Genomic DNA, 19074 nt, shown 5'->3' on the forward strand with positions numbered 1-19074 from the left:
GCAAAGCTGTACATGTCTTTAAGATATTTATGTGCATGGTTCCAGCATTCTCATATATTCTCGTTTTTTACATTTCTCACGGTGCAAATATGTTTTTGAATGAGTTTCTTAAAATGGTGCTTTAAGATGGGACATATGTAATTATAATTTGTAAACCCTTGTTGCAAATATAACAACCAAAAAAATATTTCAAATGTTGATGCATGATTGTGGACTATATGGAAATAGTACAATTCCAGGTCTTCTGGAAATGTTTTTGGTCGCTGTGTCATAATTCAGCTTAATTTTTAATATATTGTTGCTTACGGCACACTCATTAACGAGAAAAGGTCAAACTGGCGCTGCATATTGAAAAGGTTGCTGACCCCTGCTCTATAGGAATCTACCATGGCTACAGAGGGGGTTACTTAAATCATAGAAATCTCTAACGGAATCCTTGTCGTCTGATTTGCCTTGAAGATATTTACTGATATTTTGTTCTCCCAAACAAAATATAGTCCTCAATGATGACTATACAGTCATCCTTGATGACTGTATAGTAAGCAGTGAGTAGTGACCATATATTAACTTTTATTGCCATGTTTCACACTGTCTCATGACTATGTTTAATTTCTGTCTTCTCAGGAAAATACCTGGCAGACAATTAAGGGAGGACGGCTCGTGAGAACACTACTACTGAACACTGGAACACTACAGACCCTCTCTGTGGATTACGACCGGCCCGGAGGGATAGAGGGCGGACCAAAACACCACGACAGACATGATGGATGCACCCCCGCAACCAACAATACCACCACTACCACCACCCTACGCCCCATGGTGAATCCCCTCCTTACGGAGTGAGACAAGGTCACGCAGCCTCACCCAGCAGTATTGTATAACTTGCATATAGCGTTGTGGTTTTTAGGTCATGTGATGATATTGTACCCGTACAAAACCTGTATTTAATTCATGAACATCGGTATTGCTGTGCTGTCAGGACCCTCTCTCTCTCTCTGGTTTCACCTACCCTTTCTGTGATCTGTCTCTCTCTATCCCCCCCCCGCCCACAAACACACACACACACACACACAGTCCCACGCCCAGGTGTGTCCATAATGTGGTTGTGTGTTCTACTAAATCACTGCAGCTGCCTCCCCAAGCGCCCCTCACACAGTCTCAGCCCTGTTCTTCCAGTGTAGATTGCGCGACGCGAGGCGTGGTTGTGGAGCCTTGAAGGGAGACACTCGATACAGGTGTGGAAGACTCTGACAGCTCTAGTCCCGGGCCGCCCTGTCTGTAATACTGACCAAGGCAGCCTGAGGTGACACTTTCGGGGCCAACACCGGATGAGTTGAATAAAACAGGTAAAATAACAGCACTACATTCAGTTATGGCTCTGCCCCCCTCTGTGCTCATCCACTGCTGTGGTCTGTCCAAAACTTTGCCAGCACATCGATGCTGCCAACTCTTATGGTTTGACGCGTTGAGTCACATAGAAACATGAGAAACCGGCTCAAACTATTCCTAGTGGTAATACAGGGTCAAGTGGCGCTCGGTCTGGAGGAAAATCCCCTCTATGTATTTTTATGTTATTATAAATGCACTGAGACCAATATAAATGATTATTACTCTGAAGGAGCATGCAGTCAGTGTTAGGCAGTTGGGCAGCTGCAATGATAAAGGCTAGTTTCTGGTCGCAAAGTATCCAACCGTTTTCCCAGAAGAAATCAAATGTACAAAGTGTCATTTTAAATCAAATAATATATATGAATATAATATATATAGATATATATCTATATATATATCCTAAAGGGCGTTTGGTGTTTTCCTTGTGTCGTCAGATAGCCTTTCTGTTGTCCCAGAACAACAGCGATAGACTCCAGAGTACATTACAGCATTCTATTTTTATTTATTGATGACGAATTGTTGTAAAAAGTTCTTCTGTATATGAATAGAGTTTGAATGGATCACACTTAAGAACCCTTATAGGTATGAATATTTGATTCTCTTGTTTTGTTTATATGTGTAGTTGGGTAACCCGTGTACAGTATATAAGGTCTAATTTTTTGAATTTATTTGAGATATAATTTTTTTAATCCAAGTGCAACAGAGGATTTGAAATATATATATATATATATATATATATATATATATATATATATATATATGGGTGGAAAGAAAATCTTACTGGATGCTGTGTCATGCTTCGTATAAGCAGTGTTACTCCGAGTTATTTACCCCGTGGGCAGGATTAAACATCAGACATGGTCAGGACAACGAGGACAAAATGTAACCAGTTTACATTGTAGCATGACTTCTTCTTCTATGGTTTTTACTGCTGTACCATGACTGGGACCAGAGTGTTTGCTGCGACCAGCTCAACCTTTACCTTCCACTAGCCGTAGGTCTGAAAGAAAAAGACAATGCACCCGAATTGACCTTTGCTCTCGTAAGCCTGGCCCAACATTTAAGATTTGAAGGGTTTTGAAAACCTCACCTCATACAAACTTTGACCTTATGTTGCCAGTCACATGCCTGTTCCCACTCTGCGCTGGGCACCAGTGCGTCCTAGTCTAGGGCCGAGGCAGCATGAGCCCACCAAGGAACCCCGATCCCGCGCTTTGAATCCATGGCTTTAATTAGCATAATGGTTAATGGTCTCTGTGAGATGACACGACGAAAGGACTGGAGGGACGGTTAAGCTGACCAAAATGTTTTTGTTTTTGTATTTTATGTGTGTATCCCCAGATGGTCCTCTATTAAAGACAATAAGCTAAATATTTTTAAAAATGGACAAAAAAAGAGGGAATAAAACCTATGATGTTGTTTTAATGTGAATAACACTGTGCTCATTTGGAACTTCCTGAACGCTCTGGTACTCAACGGGTTAAGAACAAAAGCGTAAGTTTGGACTTGAACTTCAGAGTCGATGTACTGTAAGTGGGCTGCATTGGTTTATTTGTATTTTTGCCAAGTGTCACCATTGTCTGTACTATGGAGTGGCCACAGTCGCGCCTTCGTTGGCGGGATCCACACAAAAATGCACCGACCACGACAACCATTACATGCACGCGGCTTTTGTTTGACATGGCTTAGCATAACGTCGGCTCCTCTATGCAAGTCACGGCTCCTTTCCTTTCATTCAACCTTATTATTTGAAACATATAGCTAACCGGCATGGTGGCTGTTGTCTGTTGGGTTTAGCCTGCTGGGGAGGGGGGGGGGGGGGGGGGAAATCAAACCAACGTCTAGCTCATGTTTTTAACATTAATCTGTTTCTACTGACATCCTTCTACGGTTCCTGTGTAGACCGATCCCATGGGAGCATTCTGGGCGTTATTGCAAGGAGCAGTACCAACAAGGATTGTCTGGTAGCGTTGAGCTGTCCCAAGACGTGACGTAGGTGCTACCTCACATCTAAAGCTAACTGGATGCATCAAGTAATGCTGTAAGAAGGCTAGCAGCGACTGTGCTATCTCCATTTGAAGACCAATAGCGATCGGTGCAGCCTGTCCCCGACACCGGCAGCCATTTTTAAGTCCTCCACTGGAAATCTAACGATAAATAAAGGGTATAAAGCATATCACTAGGAAATATGTATTATCCAAACATGAAATGGTTGGTTAATATGGGCTAAGGCAGATTTTATATACATCTTTTTTCATTTCTTTGAGATTTCTTTGAGATCTGGCTCCGATAACGGGATGTCCTAAACAATGGCTGCCCCTGCAGTGGCATGTTGCCCCGCCTCATAGGCCTGTGTTGACGTTGAGAAGAGCAGGGATTGTGTTTGTGTGTTGCTGCTGTGAGACAGACTGCTTTTGGTGGTGTACCGTTGACTTGACCCATGTGCAAGCTGTTTGTACAGTACATAACAACGCTAAGATGAGCTGAAAAAAAAACAACTTAGTTTGCTTCTTTCCAAGACCAATAAAAAGTTATAACTGGACGTGTGTGTATGTCTGTGTGTACATTCAGTCTCATGCTTATTGAAACAAATGTACACATTATGGGCCACGTAGTTCATGTTCATGTTGGAAAATAACCGCAGAAAAAAATATGCGAGAAACTTTATTCCACAAAAGTGGCAAAATGATACAATATTTCACATATTATAAACACATTCAAAATAGATATAGAAAATGCACTGGGCTTATTCTCTACTGATTTGCTTCAAGTTGTTAGCCAACCCAACGGCAAAACTCTTCACAACCAGTGATCCCCTAGTCACACACTCACATTTCAAGTCCACATGAACTAAAAGTTTAACAAAAAACTAAAACATCTTTATCTGAAATATAAGTTCTGATAAAAATAAATATTAAAGCCGTGCACATTTTCTCTATAGGCCTATAATCGTTTTAGGATCTTCAGTTTGTGGAATGGGATCATCATGGTTACTCGGAGAAAGAGAGCGAGAAGGAGAGATAGAGGTAGGGAAGGAGAGAGAGAGAGAGAGGGTGGGGCCTCAGCAGAGGAAGCGTAGGTCACTCTTCCCACAGCCCACCTGGCAGCACACGGTGGTCAGTATGTTATTCATGTCCCGCCGGGTCAGCTCTGTGACCACGTTACGTCCCGCGCCTTCCAAGCTGTCCTGGTCTCCTGTTAAACACGTGGACATAAAGATACGCCGAGATGAGACGGGACGGTTCTGCGCTCCCTAAACCAGCCAGTAAATGGACTGCATTTATACAGCGCATTTATCCAAAGCACTTTACAATATAGCCTGACATTCACCCATTCATGCGCACATTCACACACCGACGGCGGAGTCAACCATGCAAGGCAGCAGCCACCTCGTTGGGAGCAGTTGGGTGAGGTGCCTTGCTCAGGGACACCTCATCACTTCAGGATGAGCAGGGGATCCAACAAGCAACCTTGCAGTTACCAGCCAACCCGCTTTACCTCCTGAGCTACTGCCGCTGCCCCCCCCCCCTCCCCAGATAATACTACAGAATAGCATTGTCAAAAATGCAAGGGTAATCTCATTTAAAAGTAGAGGTTTTAATATATTTATGTTTCAATGTTCTGTAAAGTGCTTTGAGTGCCTTTGTAAAGTGCTAAATAAAAACAATGAATTATTTATAGTGTTAAAAGTGCGAGCTATATAATTATAATCAAACGCATTACATGAATTAACAATACAGAAGGAAAGACCAAAGGAAACGTACCGCCCCCTTTATGAATGGGTTAATTTGGCTAATTGATTGGAGGGTTTCTGTGTTTGCATTAGTTATCTGCTTGTGTATGGGCTGCAGAGATGTAAACATCCTGCCTTTATCTTCCTCCATGTAGATCCTCCCGATTTCCCCACGTTACTTCTATGCCTCATGTTGATTAGCAGAACCAGATGCATACATGGAGTGCGTGTGTGCGTGCTTGTTTGTGTGTGTGCATGCATGCGTGTGGCAGAGCAAGCCCCTGTGAGAGCAGGCCTCTCCATCAGATAATCATTTGACAACTAGTTTGTCTTTTGACCTAATGAGCCAGAGCAGAATTGAATGAGTGTGTCCTGGTGCTGGAGCAGATGCCTAGCTGCACAGTGGACACATGTCGGTCACTGGCCTGCTGTTCAATGGAAGGCCAGTGGGTGGCGCTTTCCTATAGGTAGAGACTAGTAAATACAAGGGTGATTGTTTGCTTCCTAATATCATTGCAACCCAGACTATTTTTTACTTCAGCTTGTTATAACTATTTATAAGTGAATGTGTTTAAAGATTTTTTTCCAAAAGATTTCGGGTATTGTTTTTTTTATAACAAGAACGTCGCAAATCATTTAGGAGTGGAAACAAATCAACATCCATCAAATAAACTAAACTACAAATAAAAAAACAGCAATGGTTTTCAAATCATAACAATATCACCACATCCTAAAAACATTGCAAGGCACTGAGTCCGTTATCCTGCTTAGTTATCCTGTTTAGTGTCAAAGAGAGTCTGAACAATATAGGTCTTCTACATGATGTTAATATTGAACTTCAAAGCACAACCCAAAGTGACATGGTATACTTTATATTTGTATACCCTGTATACAAATACAAAGTATACCCTGTGACATGGTATACTTTTGTGTTTATATAATGTATGAACAAGCAAAATTCAAACATGTGTAATCCTATCAACTGCTCTCCCTTAGCATCGATCAACCAGTAAACCCCCAGCGGTGTTCTTCCAGGGTGGGGGAGGAGGGGGCTTACCTTCCGTTTGAGACTCGGGGTCTTGGAGCAGGCGTCTCCACCGGGACCCCCCGCAGGTGTACACCACGGCCCTCAGGAACTCTCGACCGCACAGCTTCACCGCCTTCACCTGGGCCCCCGCCGGGCTCGCGCTGCACAGGAGCGCGCACAACGCCACCGCCACGACCAGTGAGCAACGCATGACAGCGGCTGGGGCACTTTGGAATACTCTTGCTTGTAGAATGCAGGTCCTCTCTCTCTGTCTCTGTAGGCTTGTCCGGGAGGCTTTCTTCTTCTGCTGCGATGGGGTTGATCTGGTCTGCAGAGTGTGTGAGGTCGGACCGGTCTGTCCTGGTGCCTCTGTGCGGGGTTTATATATCCCCGTCCAGCTACCTATAGCAGGAACCGGCCTATTAAGAATCTTCTTAGCCAATCCCCTTTTACACACACACACACACACACACACACACACACACACACACACACACACACACACACACACACACACACACACACACACACACACACACACACACACACACACAACCCCCCCACTCATCCTTACCGGCTTCGTGTAGTTAAAAATCTTTTCCTTTTAATATGTTTCCGGTCATCTCCTCCATCACCATTTGGGTTTGAGAGTCCTGAGGATAGGGTGTGTGTGTTGAGGGAAGGGGGGGGGGGGCTAGCAGACAATCACATTACATGCGAGGGAGTGGGCGGTGCGGAAGGTGGCCTGGCACACAGACTTTGCCGTGATTACGCCGTTTTAACGGCCTAATTGTGCTGACCTTCTCCCGGCGGCGCGCCGTCTGAATCACCGCGCGGTGAATCCTCTCACGATGTCAGGGCGGGGTTCTGACCGCCGTGGAGCTCCGTTTGTTAGAAAGAGACTGAGTCAATGTTGACGATCCATCATGCTGGGTCGTTAAGGTGGTGTTGATGGTGCTGCGGGGGGGGGGGGTTCATCAAATGACTTTACCGCTGGAGGTCCCACTGACGTCCTCACTTACATTTTTATATGCTTGTATGAGAGAGGGTAAACAATTTGAAGTGCTTGGCCCTGTTTGAGAGTCTCTGAACATGGTCTCCGCAAGTGTGTTGTAAAGGCCCTGACACACCAAACCAACGTCAAAGAACCAGCAGTGATGAAGACCAACTGGTACAGCCATCGGTACTGCACCTCTGTGAGAGGAAATACCTCTCCCTTACAGCCGGTGATGGTAGTGTATTCGTCTTTCAAAAGGGGACACCGGAAGTCCTACTGCGGATACACAAATCAGTATTTGCCAACCGTTTCACACCACTCTTGCACAGACGCTCCCAATAAAGCGACACTTTACTACGTAGCGATCAATAATTTGAAACGTTTCCCCCCGTGCAAATAAATGAACCACATTCAAGAGGCACAATGTTTCATAGGAAGAACGGCACAACTACATGAAACATGCATGGATGTAATTTTATTTTAAACTGATAACTGAATTGAAATAGCAAGAGACGTTGTTCCAGTTAAAGTTTTTCAGCTCCACAATTAAGTTGATGTTTATCAGGGTAAACACAACAGCAGTGTGAACACACTGGAGCATCACGTCTTCTTTTAGTTAGGTTCCGATCCAAGGACGCAATGGTCAAGTCAGTTGTACTTTTGAAACGTTCAATTCTTATTTCCACGCTTTTTTCATTTAGTTGTGTCGTACTTCCTAACAACATTGCGCACGCAGTGCAATGTTAGAAGTGCACTTATGGAATGTGGTTGTTTCTGCATGCACTTTAAGTTAAACAACAAATATGCGAATTGGTTTTTTTAGGCAAAACAACGTGAAATAATTAGATTCTCACTATAGCACTGTCTCAGGAGTAACGCAGTCAGCCATTAGGGCCACCAATGACAGCGTTTTAAAGGTTATCTGGGCAAGGTTGAAAGGACTTTTAGCTAATGTTAAGTGGATATGTGAAATGATGAATGATCAGAGGAAGTTGAGGCATGAGACAATCTTTTTGTGTGGCCTTTTGACGAAGTCGTTTGCTGCTTTTCGCACACGTTTCTCTTCTCGTGCATTGATTTGGCTTAAACTGGAAAGCCAATTCGAGTGATTTCTCTCACAGACGTCCTCTGAAAAAACAGCAGTAAAAGGCAGACTAGTGCTTATGGTGCGGGACACACAGAAGAAACTAGGGCCCCAAACAGCCCGAAATCGTCAGAGGGCTGACCATCGGTGTGTCAGGGCCTTAAAAAGTTGGTGTGATTTCTTTGGTGTGGAAACTGGAAGAATAAACAAAAGGGACTTGTAGTCCCCCTTCAACCCCTTTGACCTGTACTCTGACTTCATGGGCACGTGCCTTTCTTCATGCGTTAGTGCATTTAACAAAACACTCGCCCATAGCCACTAGACTCCTGCGTCTACGAGAATATGTGCAGAGTGCCTTGATTACACTGAACACTTGTGTTGCTGATTTCGAGGGGCAATGTACTATGAAATCAAAAGCAGGTTTTATTGTTCATAATACGATACACTTTCTTATACCCCAAGAGGAAACTTGGTTGTTCAACCTGCATACAATCAAGCTGGCTTGATCACAGCTCAGTTTACAAAATGAAGTAAAACCTTGTGAGAAAACCTTTAATGTTGGTGATAAATCAGTAAGAGGCTTAAAGAAATCCAAGGATGTAATTTTGGTGTTGGATGTTTTAACAGCGGAAGGCACAAATGACTTCCTAAATGATCTGTGGAACATCGATGCTTCATAGGACAGCCACTAAAAGCAGTTGTCAGGTTAAAACATTGACTATGCAAATAGTGGCTGTCCTGTTCTACCATTGCTGGCTTATGCTTTTCTTATTTGCTTAAGTATTGTGGTATAGCTTGTATTCATATAGGATTATAACAGGAAAAGCATTGCAATTTACTATATGACTCAATTGTAGTATTGTTAAGAAAGCGTAGTTAAGGTATTGGCACCTAAAACAACAAAGAAAACAAATGACAAAATAATGCTATTTTTAACAAATAATATCAACATACCGGTATGCCGCTGTTAAAAAAGGAAAAACAAGGCTTTTTTAAAATGTTTACTGAAATGAGAGATATGGACAGATAAAAATGGGACTCTGATGGGAATGCTTATCATTTTTTGCAGAGACAACCCGTCTCTCCGGAGACACTCCGTCTCGCTGGAGACACTCCGTCTCGCTGGAGACACTCCGTCGCCGTTCTCCAGAGATGAAACATTACGGCGAGTCACTGGATTAGTGTGTGTGTTCGCGCGTGTGTGTGTGTGTGTGCGCATGTTTGTGTGTGTTCGCATATGTGTGTGTGTGTGTGTGTGTGTGTTCGCATGTGTGTTTGTGTTCGCATATGTGTGTGTGCGTGTGTGTCTGTTCGCATACATGTGTGTGTGCGTCCGTCCGTCCGTATGGCTCACAGCTGCTTCGCCAGAGAAGAGTTAATGATGTCTTCCAAAGTGTCCTCCTAGATGTGAAGAATAAAAAGCAGATGAGCGGGCGTGTGTTTGTCTTGCGGAGGTCGGAGGTGATTATCAGGCATAAAGAGCTTGATGGCTGGCAACAGTGCAATAACAGTGAGAATGTCAATAAAGGGCAAACACAAGGCCATGCCATGTGCCGTGTGCTCAGAGTGTTGTCACCCACGCACTTAGACCCGCCTTCAGTGTGGTGGCCAGGCGCGTCTAGACCTAGGCGATCCGTGAACATCATAATATAGGTTTTATCACCATGATCATGGATTCCCCACCTTGGCCCTGATCTCATTGCTGTCCATTTCCACTTGTCATGCGTATGCCTGTTGCATCCAGGAGAAGGGCGACTAACAACGTTTGTTCGACTATGTTCTCGCACACAGGACATTTGCCAGACTTATCATATCGTGACTGATTTCTCTGTACTGTACAGAGAACACTACATATTCATTACAGACTATTAATATATGTTACATTCTATGTTCACACAAAATGGAAAAAATGTGCCAAATGGATTTAAACACTGGCTTCCTTGTCTGTCGGTTAGTTTACCTGATTGTCTGTCGGTTAGTTTACCTGATTGTCTGTTGGTTAGTGTACCTGATTGTCTGTCGGTTAGTTTACCTGATTGTCTGTTGGCTAGTGTGCCTGATTGTCTGTTGGTTAGTTTACCTGATTGTCTGTTGGTGACTTTACCTGATCGTCTGTTGGTTAGTTTACCTGATTGTCTGTTGGTGACTTTACCTGATCGTCTGTTGGTTAGTTTACCTGATTGTCTGTTGGTGACTTTACCTGATCGTCTGTTAGTTAGCTCACCTGATTGTCTGTTGGTTAGCTCCCCTGATTGTCTGTTGGGTAGCTCATCTGATTGTCTGTTGGTTAGTTTACCTGATTGTCAGTCGGTTAGTTTACCAGATTGTGGGTCATTTAGTTTACCTGATTGAATGTATAATAGTTAATTTACCTGATTTAATGTCGGTTAGTCTACCTGATCGTCTCTTGGTCAGTTCACCTGATCGTCTCTTGGTCAGTTCACCTGATCGTCTCTTGGTCAGTTCACCTGATCGTCTCTTGGTCAGTTCACCTGATCGTCTCTTGGTCAGTTCACCTGATCGTCTCTTGGTCAGTTCACCTGATCGTCTCTTGGTGAGGTGACCTGATCATCTCTTGGTGAGTTTACCTGAGTGTCTTCTCCCATGGTGATGTTTTGCAGCTGGTACACACTGACCATCCCGGTGCTGTCCCCCACCAAGAGCCCATCGGTGTTGGCGGTGAACAGCACGGACGTCAGTTTGGACCCTGGCTGAGCCGAGTACACGATAAGGGGGTCCAGGCTGGCAGAGGAGGTAAGGCGGGTTAGGGGGGGTCACCGCGTGTGACCTCTGACAGGGAATGACACATACACACTAGGGCTGAACGATTAATCGAATTCTTTTACAATTCAATAGTTAAATAAAGATGTTATAATATTAATTCAAGCATCAATTCATCTCAACATAGAGGCCTGGCCAAAAAGGAAAGAGCAGTTTATATGTTAACTGCTTCCAATGTTGTGTGGTCATACTATAGAATGATTTATTGCTTGTTTAGTGAATAGTACAGAACATAAGGAACTTTAAAAAGAAAAATCACATGCTAAACTGCAATCACAAAATTGGTTGAAATAATCGCAATTACATTGTTCCCCAAATCGTTCAGCCCCAGTAGACACTCTGCGGTGCGGCGGCTTACATGCTGGATCCCAGGTCCCACACCTCCACCTGCCCCTGCTTGACGGCGGCAAACACGGTGGCCCGCCTGGGCGACCACGCAACGTCGTAGACGCCGCTGTAGGTGGAGGTGAGGTCCAGCACCGACTTGTAAATGCCCCGCCTCCACAGCCGGATGGACCAATCAGAAGAGCAGCTGAGGAAGACGTCGGTGCTGAACGGGGACCACGTGACCCGGTGCACGGGTTGCTGAGAGAGACAAGCGTGCCTGCGTCAGTCACCTGTGTCCACCCATCGAAGACTTCCACTGAACTCTAAAGACATGGCAGCACACCAATAGGGGCTCGGCTCACACGATGCACAGTGTAACCACCATGCTACCCCGTCAACTGGCATATGTCTGTGTGCCTACAAAGGATCTGAGATGGCTGGGCAAGGTAATCCTGTTAGAGCGAATGGAGGACAATATGAAGGAAGAGAACATCTTCTCCAATGCTCAATTGATTCACTAGAAAGATACATAGGTAGGAACTTTATTAATCCCTCGGGAACGTTCCCCCAGGAGATTACACTTCCAGCAGCAGCAAACACCATGTTACAAATAGAATAAGAGTTAGAAACAAGTATCAATGTGCAAAAGTACAAAATGCTAAATGCAAAAAATATATACTGTATATGCAGGGAAATAATATACGAGAGTAATATAGTAATATGTAGCTGTAGCCATCATTCTTTGGTCTTTTTGCAGACGTTCATGATTTAGGTACTCTATCATCGAGATAATCATCAGTATAGAGACGATTGGGTATACAATTAGAAATGGGTCTGCCGTGAAGCTAAGAAATATATGTTTTTATTCAGGCTAAGAGATGAACAGATAGAAAGGTATGAATGATGGGGTGGCCCTGAAGGTCAAGGTAATGCTGCTCATGTATTGTCAGCTCTTGGAGGAGGCCTGGTCTTGTCTGATCTGGCAGTCTGCTGCCTGCCATACTGTGCATCCACCAATCACAGGTAGACATGTGCTTACATCGTAAACTGATAAGCTAACCAACTTTACGTCATTTAGAGTCTGGTTCTTTATGGCTTTTGAAGTAAGAGTCAAGACCAGTCCATAGAATTCAGTAAATAAATTAAAATCACATGACCTCTGACATTACATAACCAGGTGGGTTGGTCGGCTTCAATGGATCACATCTATCTCCCGAAGCCATCCCCATATAGTGTGTGTGTCTGCTAGGTCTATAACCGTGAGAGGGTCGTACCGTGTGTGCCTGGTAGGTCTCCAGATACTGCTCGTGGTTGGAGCTTGAGCATGCATGGATGTTGCCCTCCTCGGTGCCCACAAGGTAGAGGCTGGATTCCTGTAGGAACAGAGGTAACGAGGTCAGAGGTCAGTTAGCTAACGCATCTACTTAATGCATAGCACTACAGAGTACTGAAGGGAGGCGGCTGAGGTAACGGTTGGGGTTATGGCAGACTGTATTAGGGCTGCTCGATTATGGGAAAAATCATAATCACGATTATTTGGTCAATATTGAAATCACGATTATTCAAACGATTATTATTGAGTTTGAGAACAGGTTGTATTTATTCAGCATGTCTCTCCCAAAAAATCGTTGTAATTGAGAACTTTGAAATTTCGCCTTAAGAAAATACACAAAATGGTCAAAAATAAAATATAATGTTCCAATCTAAAATAATATACAGATATGTATCCAGCTGTTCTGCCCTTTCTATAAAACATAAAAAAGCATAAAAAATAAAATAAAAAAGTAATTATGTTAATTTTGTTATCGTTTGATGCAACAAATCGAAATCGCGATCAAAATTCACGATCCTGAGGGAGTCTGGGTGTCGACCTCCCGGAGGGAACTCCTCAATGACCTGTCTCCCTTAGGACCGGCTTCTTTGGATTCAAGCAGCTCCTATTATAGAATAGCTAAGAGTATGAACGTCTTTAAACATCTTCAAACAAACTCAACAGTTAGACCCTCATAATGCGATTCAAATGGTGGGCATGCATGCAATCAATTACAATACAAAAGCTTTATATCACGATGTGACAAACGCATAAAACAACCTGTCAATATGACTCCACTGAGAGATGATCTGATCGGGCAAAATTAATCGATATAGGATATTGGATGTGTATAAATGTTTACCACAGGATGGAAGTCAAAGCAGAGTCCGGGGGTGAGTTTGGATATGAATAAGTCTTGGTTCCTCTCCTTCTCCCCAACTCTCTTCTTCTCCACACCCGTCCTCTTTAGCTGCATCAGGTCTGCAGGGAACGCATCCACCAGAAACAGGGATATTGGTATATGATTCATATTATAAGTAGTCTTGTTCTAATTGTATTAATATGGTTATAGTTATGTAATTCTCTCTGTAGGGCTTTCAACAGCTGTGTGTCATGGGACACTATATCCACCTTGCCTGTTCGCTGTATGTCTAGCAATACGTCTAGGGATATGATATGCATTTTTATATACATTTCTCTATCGTGTGTATGATTACTATGGTGGGTTGTGGTGCCACTCACTCACCTGTGCAATCAAGCCTTTTGTGCTGGGTCCACTGGCTGACCAGGCCGTCCCCAGACACAGAGATGAGGACCTCCTGCTTCTCCTCCCTGGAGAAGCCCTGCTCCTGGTACGTCCAGCGCAGCTGCTGCAGGGGCCACACGTGCTTATGGACGTTTTCACTACAGAGAGAGAGAGACAGAGCGAGAGAGAGAAACAGACAGAGAGAGAGAGAGACAGAGAGACTCAGTCAGTCAGTCGAGGGCGGGAATAGAGAAAGAAATATATTTTTTGGAAAATGCCCTTTGTTCAAAATTGATGTGTTCCGCCTTATCAGCATACAAACAAATATACTTCATCACACACACACACACACACACACACACACACACACTTTCACTCACATACCCCCACACACACACACACACACACACACACACACACACACACACACACACACACACACACAAACACACATATATATTCTAGTTTAATTGCACTTTACCTCCTTTACCTTTTTTTGCATTGCAAAGGAGCGCTTGGGATACAAAAATCATTCATTCAATCATTGCCAGCTATGACTGCTTTGTTATGTTGCGCTTTTGACTAATGAAAGAACTTGTACCTGAAGCCCTCCTCACCTTGTGCCTGGGCTCTTCTCTGGGCTGCTGAGGTTGTACAGGGCGATGCAGCCATCCTGCAGCCCCACGGCCAGCAGGTTGGGCCTACTGGCCGAGAAGTCCAGGGCAGTGACGCTGCTCTGGCACCGGAAAACACACTCGGGCCACTGCAGCGAGCAACGGTCACAACACTGATTACCACTCACTTTAACCCATGTCGAGGTTAGGTTTAGGGTTAACCCTTAGCGTTAACCCTTAACCTTATCCGCCTAGTTTTGCAGTCCCTCTTACTCGTTCTCCTGTTTAACTGGATCCGTCCATTTTGTATTATTATGATTATGTATAATATTGTTTATTGCATTGACAATCGCAAATGGTTATGAAGCGGTACTTACTGTGATGTTTTTGAGGGACCAGCAACACACCAGCCCTTCCTTGCTGTCTTTGGAGTGACTGTAGCCCACAGCCAGGAGGTCCTGAGGAGAGGACACAAGCTGGGAGTAGCACACGGATTCTTGCCAAGGGGTTAAAGAGTCAAGATTCAATCTGGAGCTATTTATAGTCCTTCAAACAATCAAGGGTAGAAACAAAGACAAATGTAGGATTTTAAAAGTACAGCTATTGAACATATTGGTCAATGGTCACTATTCATTTAATTATATGATTGATCAATCATTCATAATTCTTTAAGGTATTCTTAAGGTGGTCCAAATCCTTTTCTTAAGGTGGTCTGAAGGGTTTCTTAAGATCATGGGCTCACCTGGCACTTCTTGTTCCAGGCCATGCAGCTGACCTCGTGTCCGGTGGTGAGGTCACAGCTGAAGCCCCAGAGCAGCTCCAGCACTGGAGGCAGGGGGCTCTCTATTCTCTCCTCCCCACTAGGGACCTTTATCTTGGGCTTTGCCACACCTCCGTCTTGGTCTGAAAGCAGACAGTTGATGCTGATGAAGGCTACTGAGAATTCACCCATTTATTAATCGAATTTTAATTGACTGCCTCACACAGAACAGAACACAAATTGAATCTGATATTGCAGGAAAACGGCTGTTCTGCACATTAGCCATTCTAGTTTTACCTTAATCAAATTGTTACCCTAGTGTGCTCATCCTATGTTTTGTATTCATGAAGTATCAAGTATTGTATGTACATGCTGTTGAAGAGGAGGGCCATGTTTACCAGGTTCGTCATTCAGTTCCAGTGCAGGTACGAGTGCAGGTAGCTGTCTGTATGCGGCCAGCCTTGGCTGGTAGACGTTTGCCAGGACGGTCCTCTCCATGACCAGCAGGCTGTGCCGGAAGCTCTCAGAGTTCAGGATGAGCGCCGGGTCCGGTTCCTCCTCCACGCGCACCAGGAATATCTCTGTCTCCATCCGTGAGCTGGCCGTGCTGGCTGGGAGACAGACAGACAGTATGTCGCAGTGGACGACCCGGACTTGGCAGCCATAACCGTGCGCAACTTTAGTCTACTCATTGTTCATTTATATACAGACTTTTTTCATTGCATTGATTTGTATGACGTCATTTCAGCAAAGACAGAATCGATTCTAAATGTATTTATTTTTGAAAATATGATTCTTCTTTTCTCCAGTCATTACGTTAAATCATCACCAAACTGATTTTCCCTTATCATGATTGATCCGTTCAAATCAGTGCTTCAAAACAACGCTTCTGAGCATGGGTGTACTGTTGTCCACTGGAAGGTCAACAGATCCTACCAAAGCTGCTGGTGTTGACCAGTGACGGGGTCTTCTCTGGTTCCCCCTGGGCCCCCATCGCAGCCTCTGGGAAGCCCAGCTTGTCCACCATGGGGTCCTCAGCGGGCAGGGTCCCCTCCTGATCACCACCGCAGAAGGAGTCGTACAGGTCCCAGACGGTTGCCATGGATGCTGTTGAAAATGACAATGTGTTTAGAGAAGTTCTTTGCTCTACCCTGTAAAAGGCATGGTGGATACAAACGGAAACCTGGCTGGGACATGAGGCCGGATGTTCATTTTCAGATGTGAACTGTTCATGATCATTGTTAGATGTAGGAGGAATGATTAGGGATTTTAAGGTCATTTCTTAATTATTTATTTCCACATTCAAAAAAATAAGCTGTTTTCACCTTTTATATTTCTGTAAAGCCCAGATCTACCATTGCAGACATGGTAAGATGATAACTTGAATTGCCTTAAAAAGTATCAACTGAACCCTCTAGAATAGATCCAGATTACCTCATGAAAGGGGGATGCATTTCAACTCTACCTGCATCCACCATTTTGACTTTGTCAGTCTGGGTCTTCTTGGTCTTAGACACTCCGTTGAACGTCTGCATCGACCGATCCATGTACTTATCATTGCCAATCCTGTTCTGGCAGAGCTCAGCATAGATGCGGTTTCTTTCTCTGATAGGGAAGAAGACGAGTCGATCGATGCAATTCAATTAAAGAGCAGTTAACCAAGGAATACGTTCAGGCTCAACCCAAGCTTTTATGCCTTTAACTGTAGTGTTCACACAGCTTTGGATAACTGCGCTGCATTACATTCTGTTTTAGATTAGCTTTTCCTGATTGCACATGGACATAATAGAGTACTAGTTTTAGCTTTTCATTTGACTTGTGTTCATAAACATGTCTATTTTTAGCAGGTTTTAAGAACCTGCAAGTGACCCTGGTGAATTTGTGCTAAACAGACTATGGACTTGGTTCTACAATGACCTGGGAGGACCTTATTTTAGGGTAGGACATCAAACCAACCTAACAGCATCTGCATCCTCTGCATCCACCGACACAGAGACGCCAGGCATTTCCAACAGTGTGATGGTGTCTGTCTCCGTGATGTAGCAGTCCACAATGTCGTCCAGCATGTCCTCGCTCCACTCCTCCTTCACCTCCTCCCTCTTCCCGTGGCACTCTGAACGCTCAAAGGAAAGGACATTCATTGAGAACCGCAATCTATCTCAATCGATGTGTACACGTTCTTTATGTGGTTAGGGATAGCCCTTTGTCCAGGATAATAATTGAGGTCACATAATGTAGAAATCTATAACAAAATAATACTGATGGTTAAAAATGTGTAGTTAATTTGGTATATTGCTCTTATTATATTGTAAACTGATAATGAATTACATTGGAAACAATGTGGAAAGGTATCCGTGAATCCTAAAAAAAAACATATCATCAAAATATATTTCAATGACAAAACTGTGGTATTACGATAACTCAATAGTTGACGTCATACCAACTAATATTTATTTGTTTGTGTTCCTGAAAAGTTTAGTCTATTCTAGCTCACTGACCTAAGTGGGTAATATGAATGTCTCTTTTTGAGGCAGGATCCTCAATGTCTTCAGTTAGGGACTCCATGGTGGACTGGCTTGATCTGGATACTGTGCTGCTGCCAAGGAAGGACCTGGAAAACAATACAAATCAATACAAATAATAGAAAACAATACAAATAATTTAAAATAATTGAATACTGTTTTGATAAATAACGTTATATTAACAGTGACATTTTTATATTTATATATTTTATCTTAAACTTTACCCATATCAATACGTCCTACAGTTTATTTTTATTTTTATTTGACTTCCAAACTGACACACCAAATACTCAAGGATGTACCATTCCCATTCATCCTCAGCAGGAATAATGCCCATTCATCCAACACAGCCTCTGATGACATGGAATTACATGAGCTGCTCACCAACCTGTCGGAGGTTGACCAACCTGTTGAAGGGCATCGAGAAACTTGTGTTGGCGGTTGACTGGAATAGAGTTGAGAGGAAACCGGACGAGGTGCCAGCAGAAGCATCGTTGGCCAAGATGTTCTTGTGTTTGATCGGGATGGACCCTGGGTCGGGTTGGAAGAGGAGCTTAGGGGTGACATCCTCGCCCTTTTCATCAAACACCTGCAATAGGATTTGAAGTAACTTTTCATTACAATTAATGAATCGTAATGTAGCATTGTCTTGGCAGGAACGTGTATCTAAATTCTTATAACAAATTAAACCTAATGGCACATTGTTGAAACACAGCGACACCAACTGCTGTTTTATTTTTTGGGACAAGTTTTTCGTCCCTTAAATAACTTATTTTGGTTTGTCGTATTGTATTACCTTGACAGTTTGTCTTGGGGTTTGCAGAGAACCTTTGTCTGAGGCCTTGCTGTCATTCAAACTGAACGTTACAATAGAAAAACACAAACAACCATATTAGTTGATGGCATAGTGAGCGCAAATATTAAACATATTTGTTCGCAACCTATTGTAATGGAAAGACTATGCATACTTCTAGCACACACACAGACATAACCTGATTATGTTGTAAGATGTCAATGTAAACTTACGACGTAACCTTCAGAGAAGGCTTACGTTTCTTCAACGTGCTTGCGGAGGTGGACATCTTGTTCAGTGTATCTTATCAACAGACGAAGCCCGAGTTACTTTGTGAGGAGTTCGTTCGTTTGGATCATCAGTCTGGCTGTTGAACGTTGTCATAGCAACAAGAAGGGTCGGCTTGGGATGATGTGGAATCCACTGCCATCTACTGGCGTTAATTCGTTTTTCCTTGATACATTTATCTTTCACCTTTGTTTTCTATCC

The 19074-nt window shown here is 43.6% G+C and overlaps 3 protein-coding genes across 4 annotated transcripts in view; 1 reads left to right on the plus strand and 2 right to left on the minus strand.

Annotated features, from left to right (window-relative positions):
• Window positions 1-3187, plus strand: part of sgip1a (SH3GL interacting endocytic adaptor 1a) — a 53890-nt gene extending 50703 nt beyond the window's left edge. Inside the window, exon 27 of the mRNA XM_056603275.1 lies at window positions 625-3187. Within this exon, the coding sequence (XP_056459250.1) occupies window positions 625-647 (23 nt within the window). The 3' untranslated portion in view covers window positions 648-3187. The remainder of the gene's footprint in view (window positions 1-624) is intronic.
• Window positions 3188-4003: 816 nt separating this feature from the next.
• On the minus strand, window positions 4004-7023 carry insl5a (insulin-like 5a). 2 transcript variants are annotated; one of them, XM_056603429.1, is made up of 3 exons: window positions 6950-7023; window positions 6180-6551; window positions 4004-4584 (listed from the first exon to the last, which is right to left on the minus strand). In XM_056603429.1, the coding sequence occupies exons 2-3, from the start codon at window positions 6358-6360 to the stop codon at window positions 4451-4453; spliced, it is 315 nt and encodes a 104-aa protein (XP_056459404.1). In that variant the 5' UTR covers window positions 6361-6551; window positions 6950-7023; the 3' UTR covers window positions 4004-4450. The 2 variants fall into 2 exon arrangements, with proteins under 2 accessions (XP_056459404.1, XP_056459403.1); XM_056603428.1 differs by having other exon boundaries at window positions 6724-7005.
• A 2233-nt stretch (window positions 7024-9256) lies between these two features.
• dnai4 (dynein axonemal intermediate chain 4) lies at window positions 9257-19038 on the minus strand. Its single transcript, XM_056603652.1, has 17 exons — window positions 18819-19038; window positions 18589-18649; window positions 18200-18381; window positions 17769-17881; window positions 17227-17383; window positions 16736-16875; window positions 16207-16377; window positions 15669-15881; window positions 15253-15413; window positions 14888-14968; window positions 14514-14659; window positions 13897-14054; window positions 13513-13631; window positions 12613-12711; window positions 11370-11596; window positions 10819-10972; window positions 9257-9631 (listed from the first exon to the last, which is right to left on the minus strand). Exons 1-17 carry the CDS (start codon window positions 18872-18874, stop codon window positions 9581-9583), a joined length of 2289 nt encoding a protein of 762 aa, XP_056459627.1. The 5' UTR covers window positions 18875-19038; the 3' UTR covers window positions 9257-9580.
• Window positions 19039-19074: the final 36 nt, after the last annotated feature.

This window comes from Gadus chalcogrammus, chromosome 12, assembly GCF_026213295.1.
Source record: "Gadus chalcogrammus isolate NIFS_2021 chromosome 12, NIFS_Gcha_1.0, whole genome shotgun sequence".
Taxonomy (NCBI): domain Eukaryota; kingdom Metazoa; phylum Chordata; class Actinopteri; order Gadiformes; family Gadidae; genus Gadus; species Gadus chalcogrammus.

Excerpts from the sequence above, each read along its gene's own strand:
- insl5a (XM_056603429.1), bottom strand. The coding sequence starts at position 6,360 with ATGCGTTGCTCACTGGTCGTGGCGGTGGCGTTGTGCGCGCTCCTGTGC. Across the intron at positions 4,585-6,179 it reads CCCCGAGTCTCAAACGGAAG|GAGACCAGGACAGCTTGGAA; the intron begins GTAAGCCCCCTC and ends CGTGTTTAACAG.
- dnai4 (XM_056603652.1), bottom strand. The coding sequence starts at position 18,874 with ATGTCCACCTCCGCAAGCACGTTGAAGAAACGTAAGCCTTCTCTGAAG. Across the intron at positions 18,382-18,588 it reads CCCCAAGACAAACTGTCAAG|GTGTTTGATGAAAAGGGCGA; the intron begins GTAATACAATAC and ends ATCCTATTGCAG. Across the intron at positions 12,712-13,512 it reads GCTTTGACTTCCATCCTGTG|GAATCCAGCCTCTACCTTGT; the intron begins GTAAACATTTAT and ends CTGTTCCTACAG.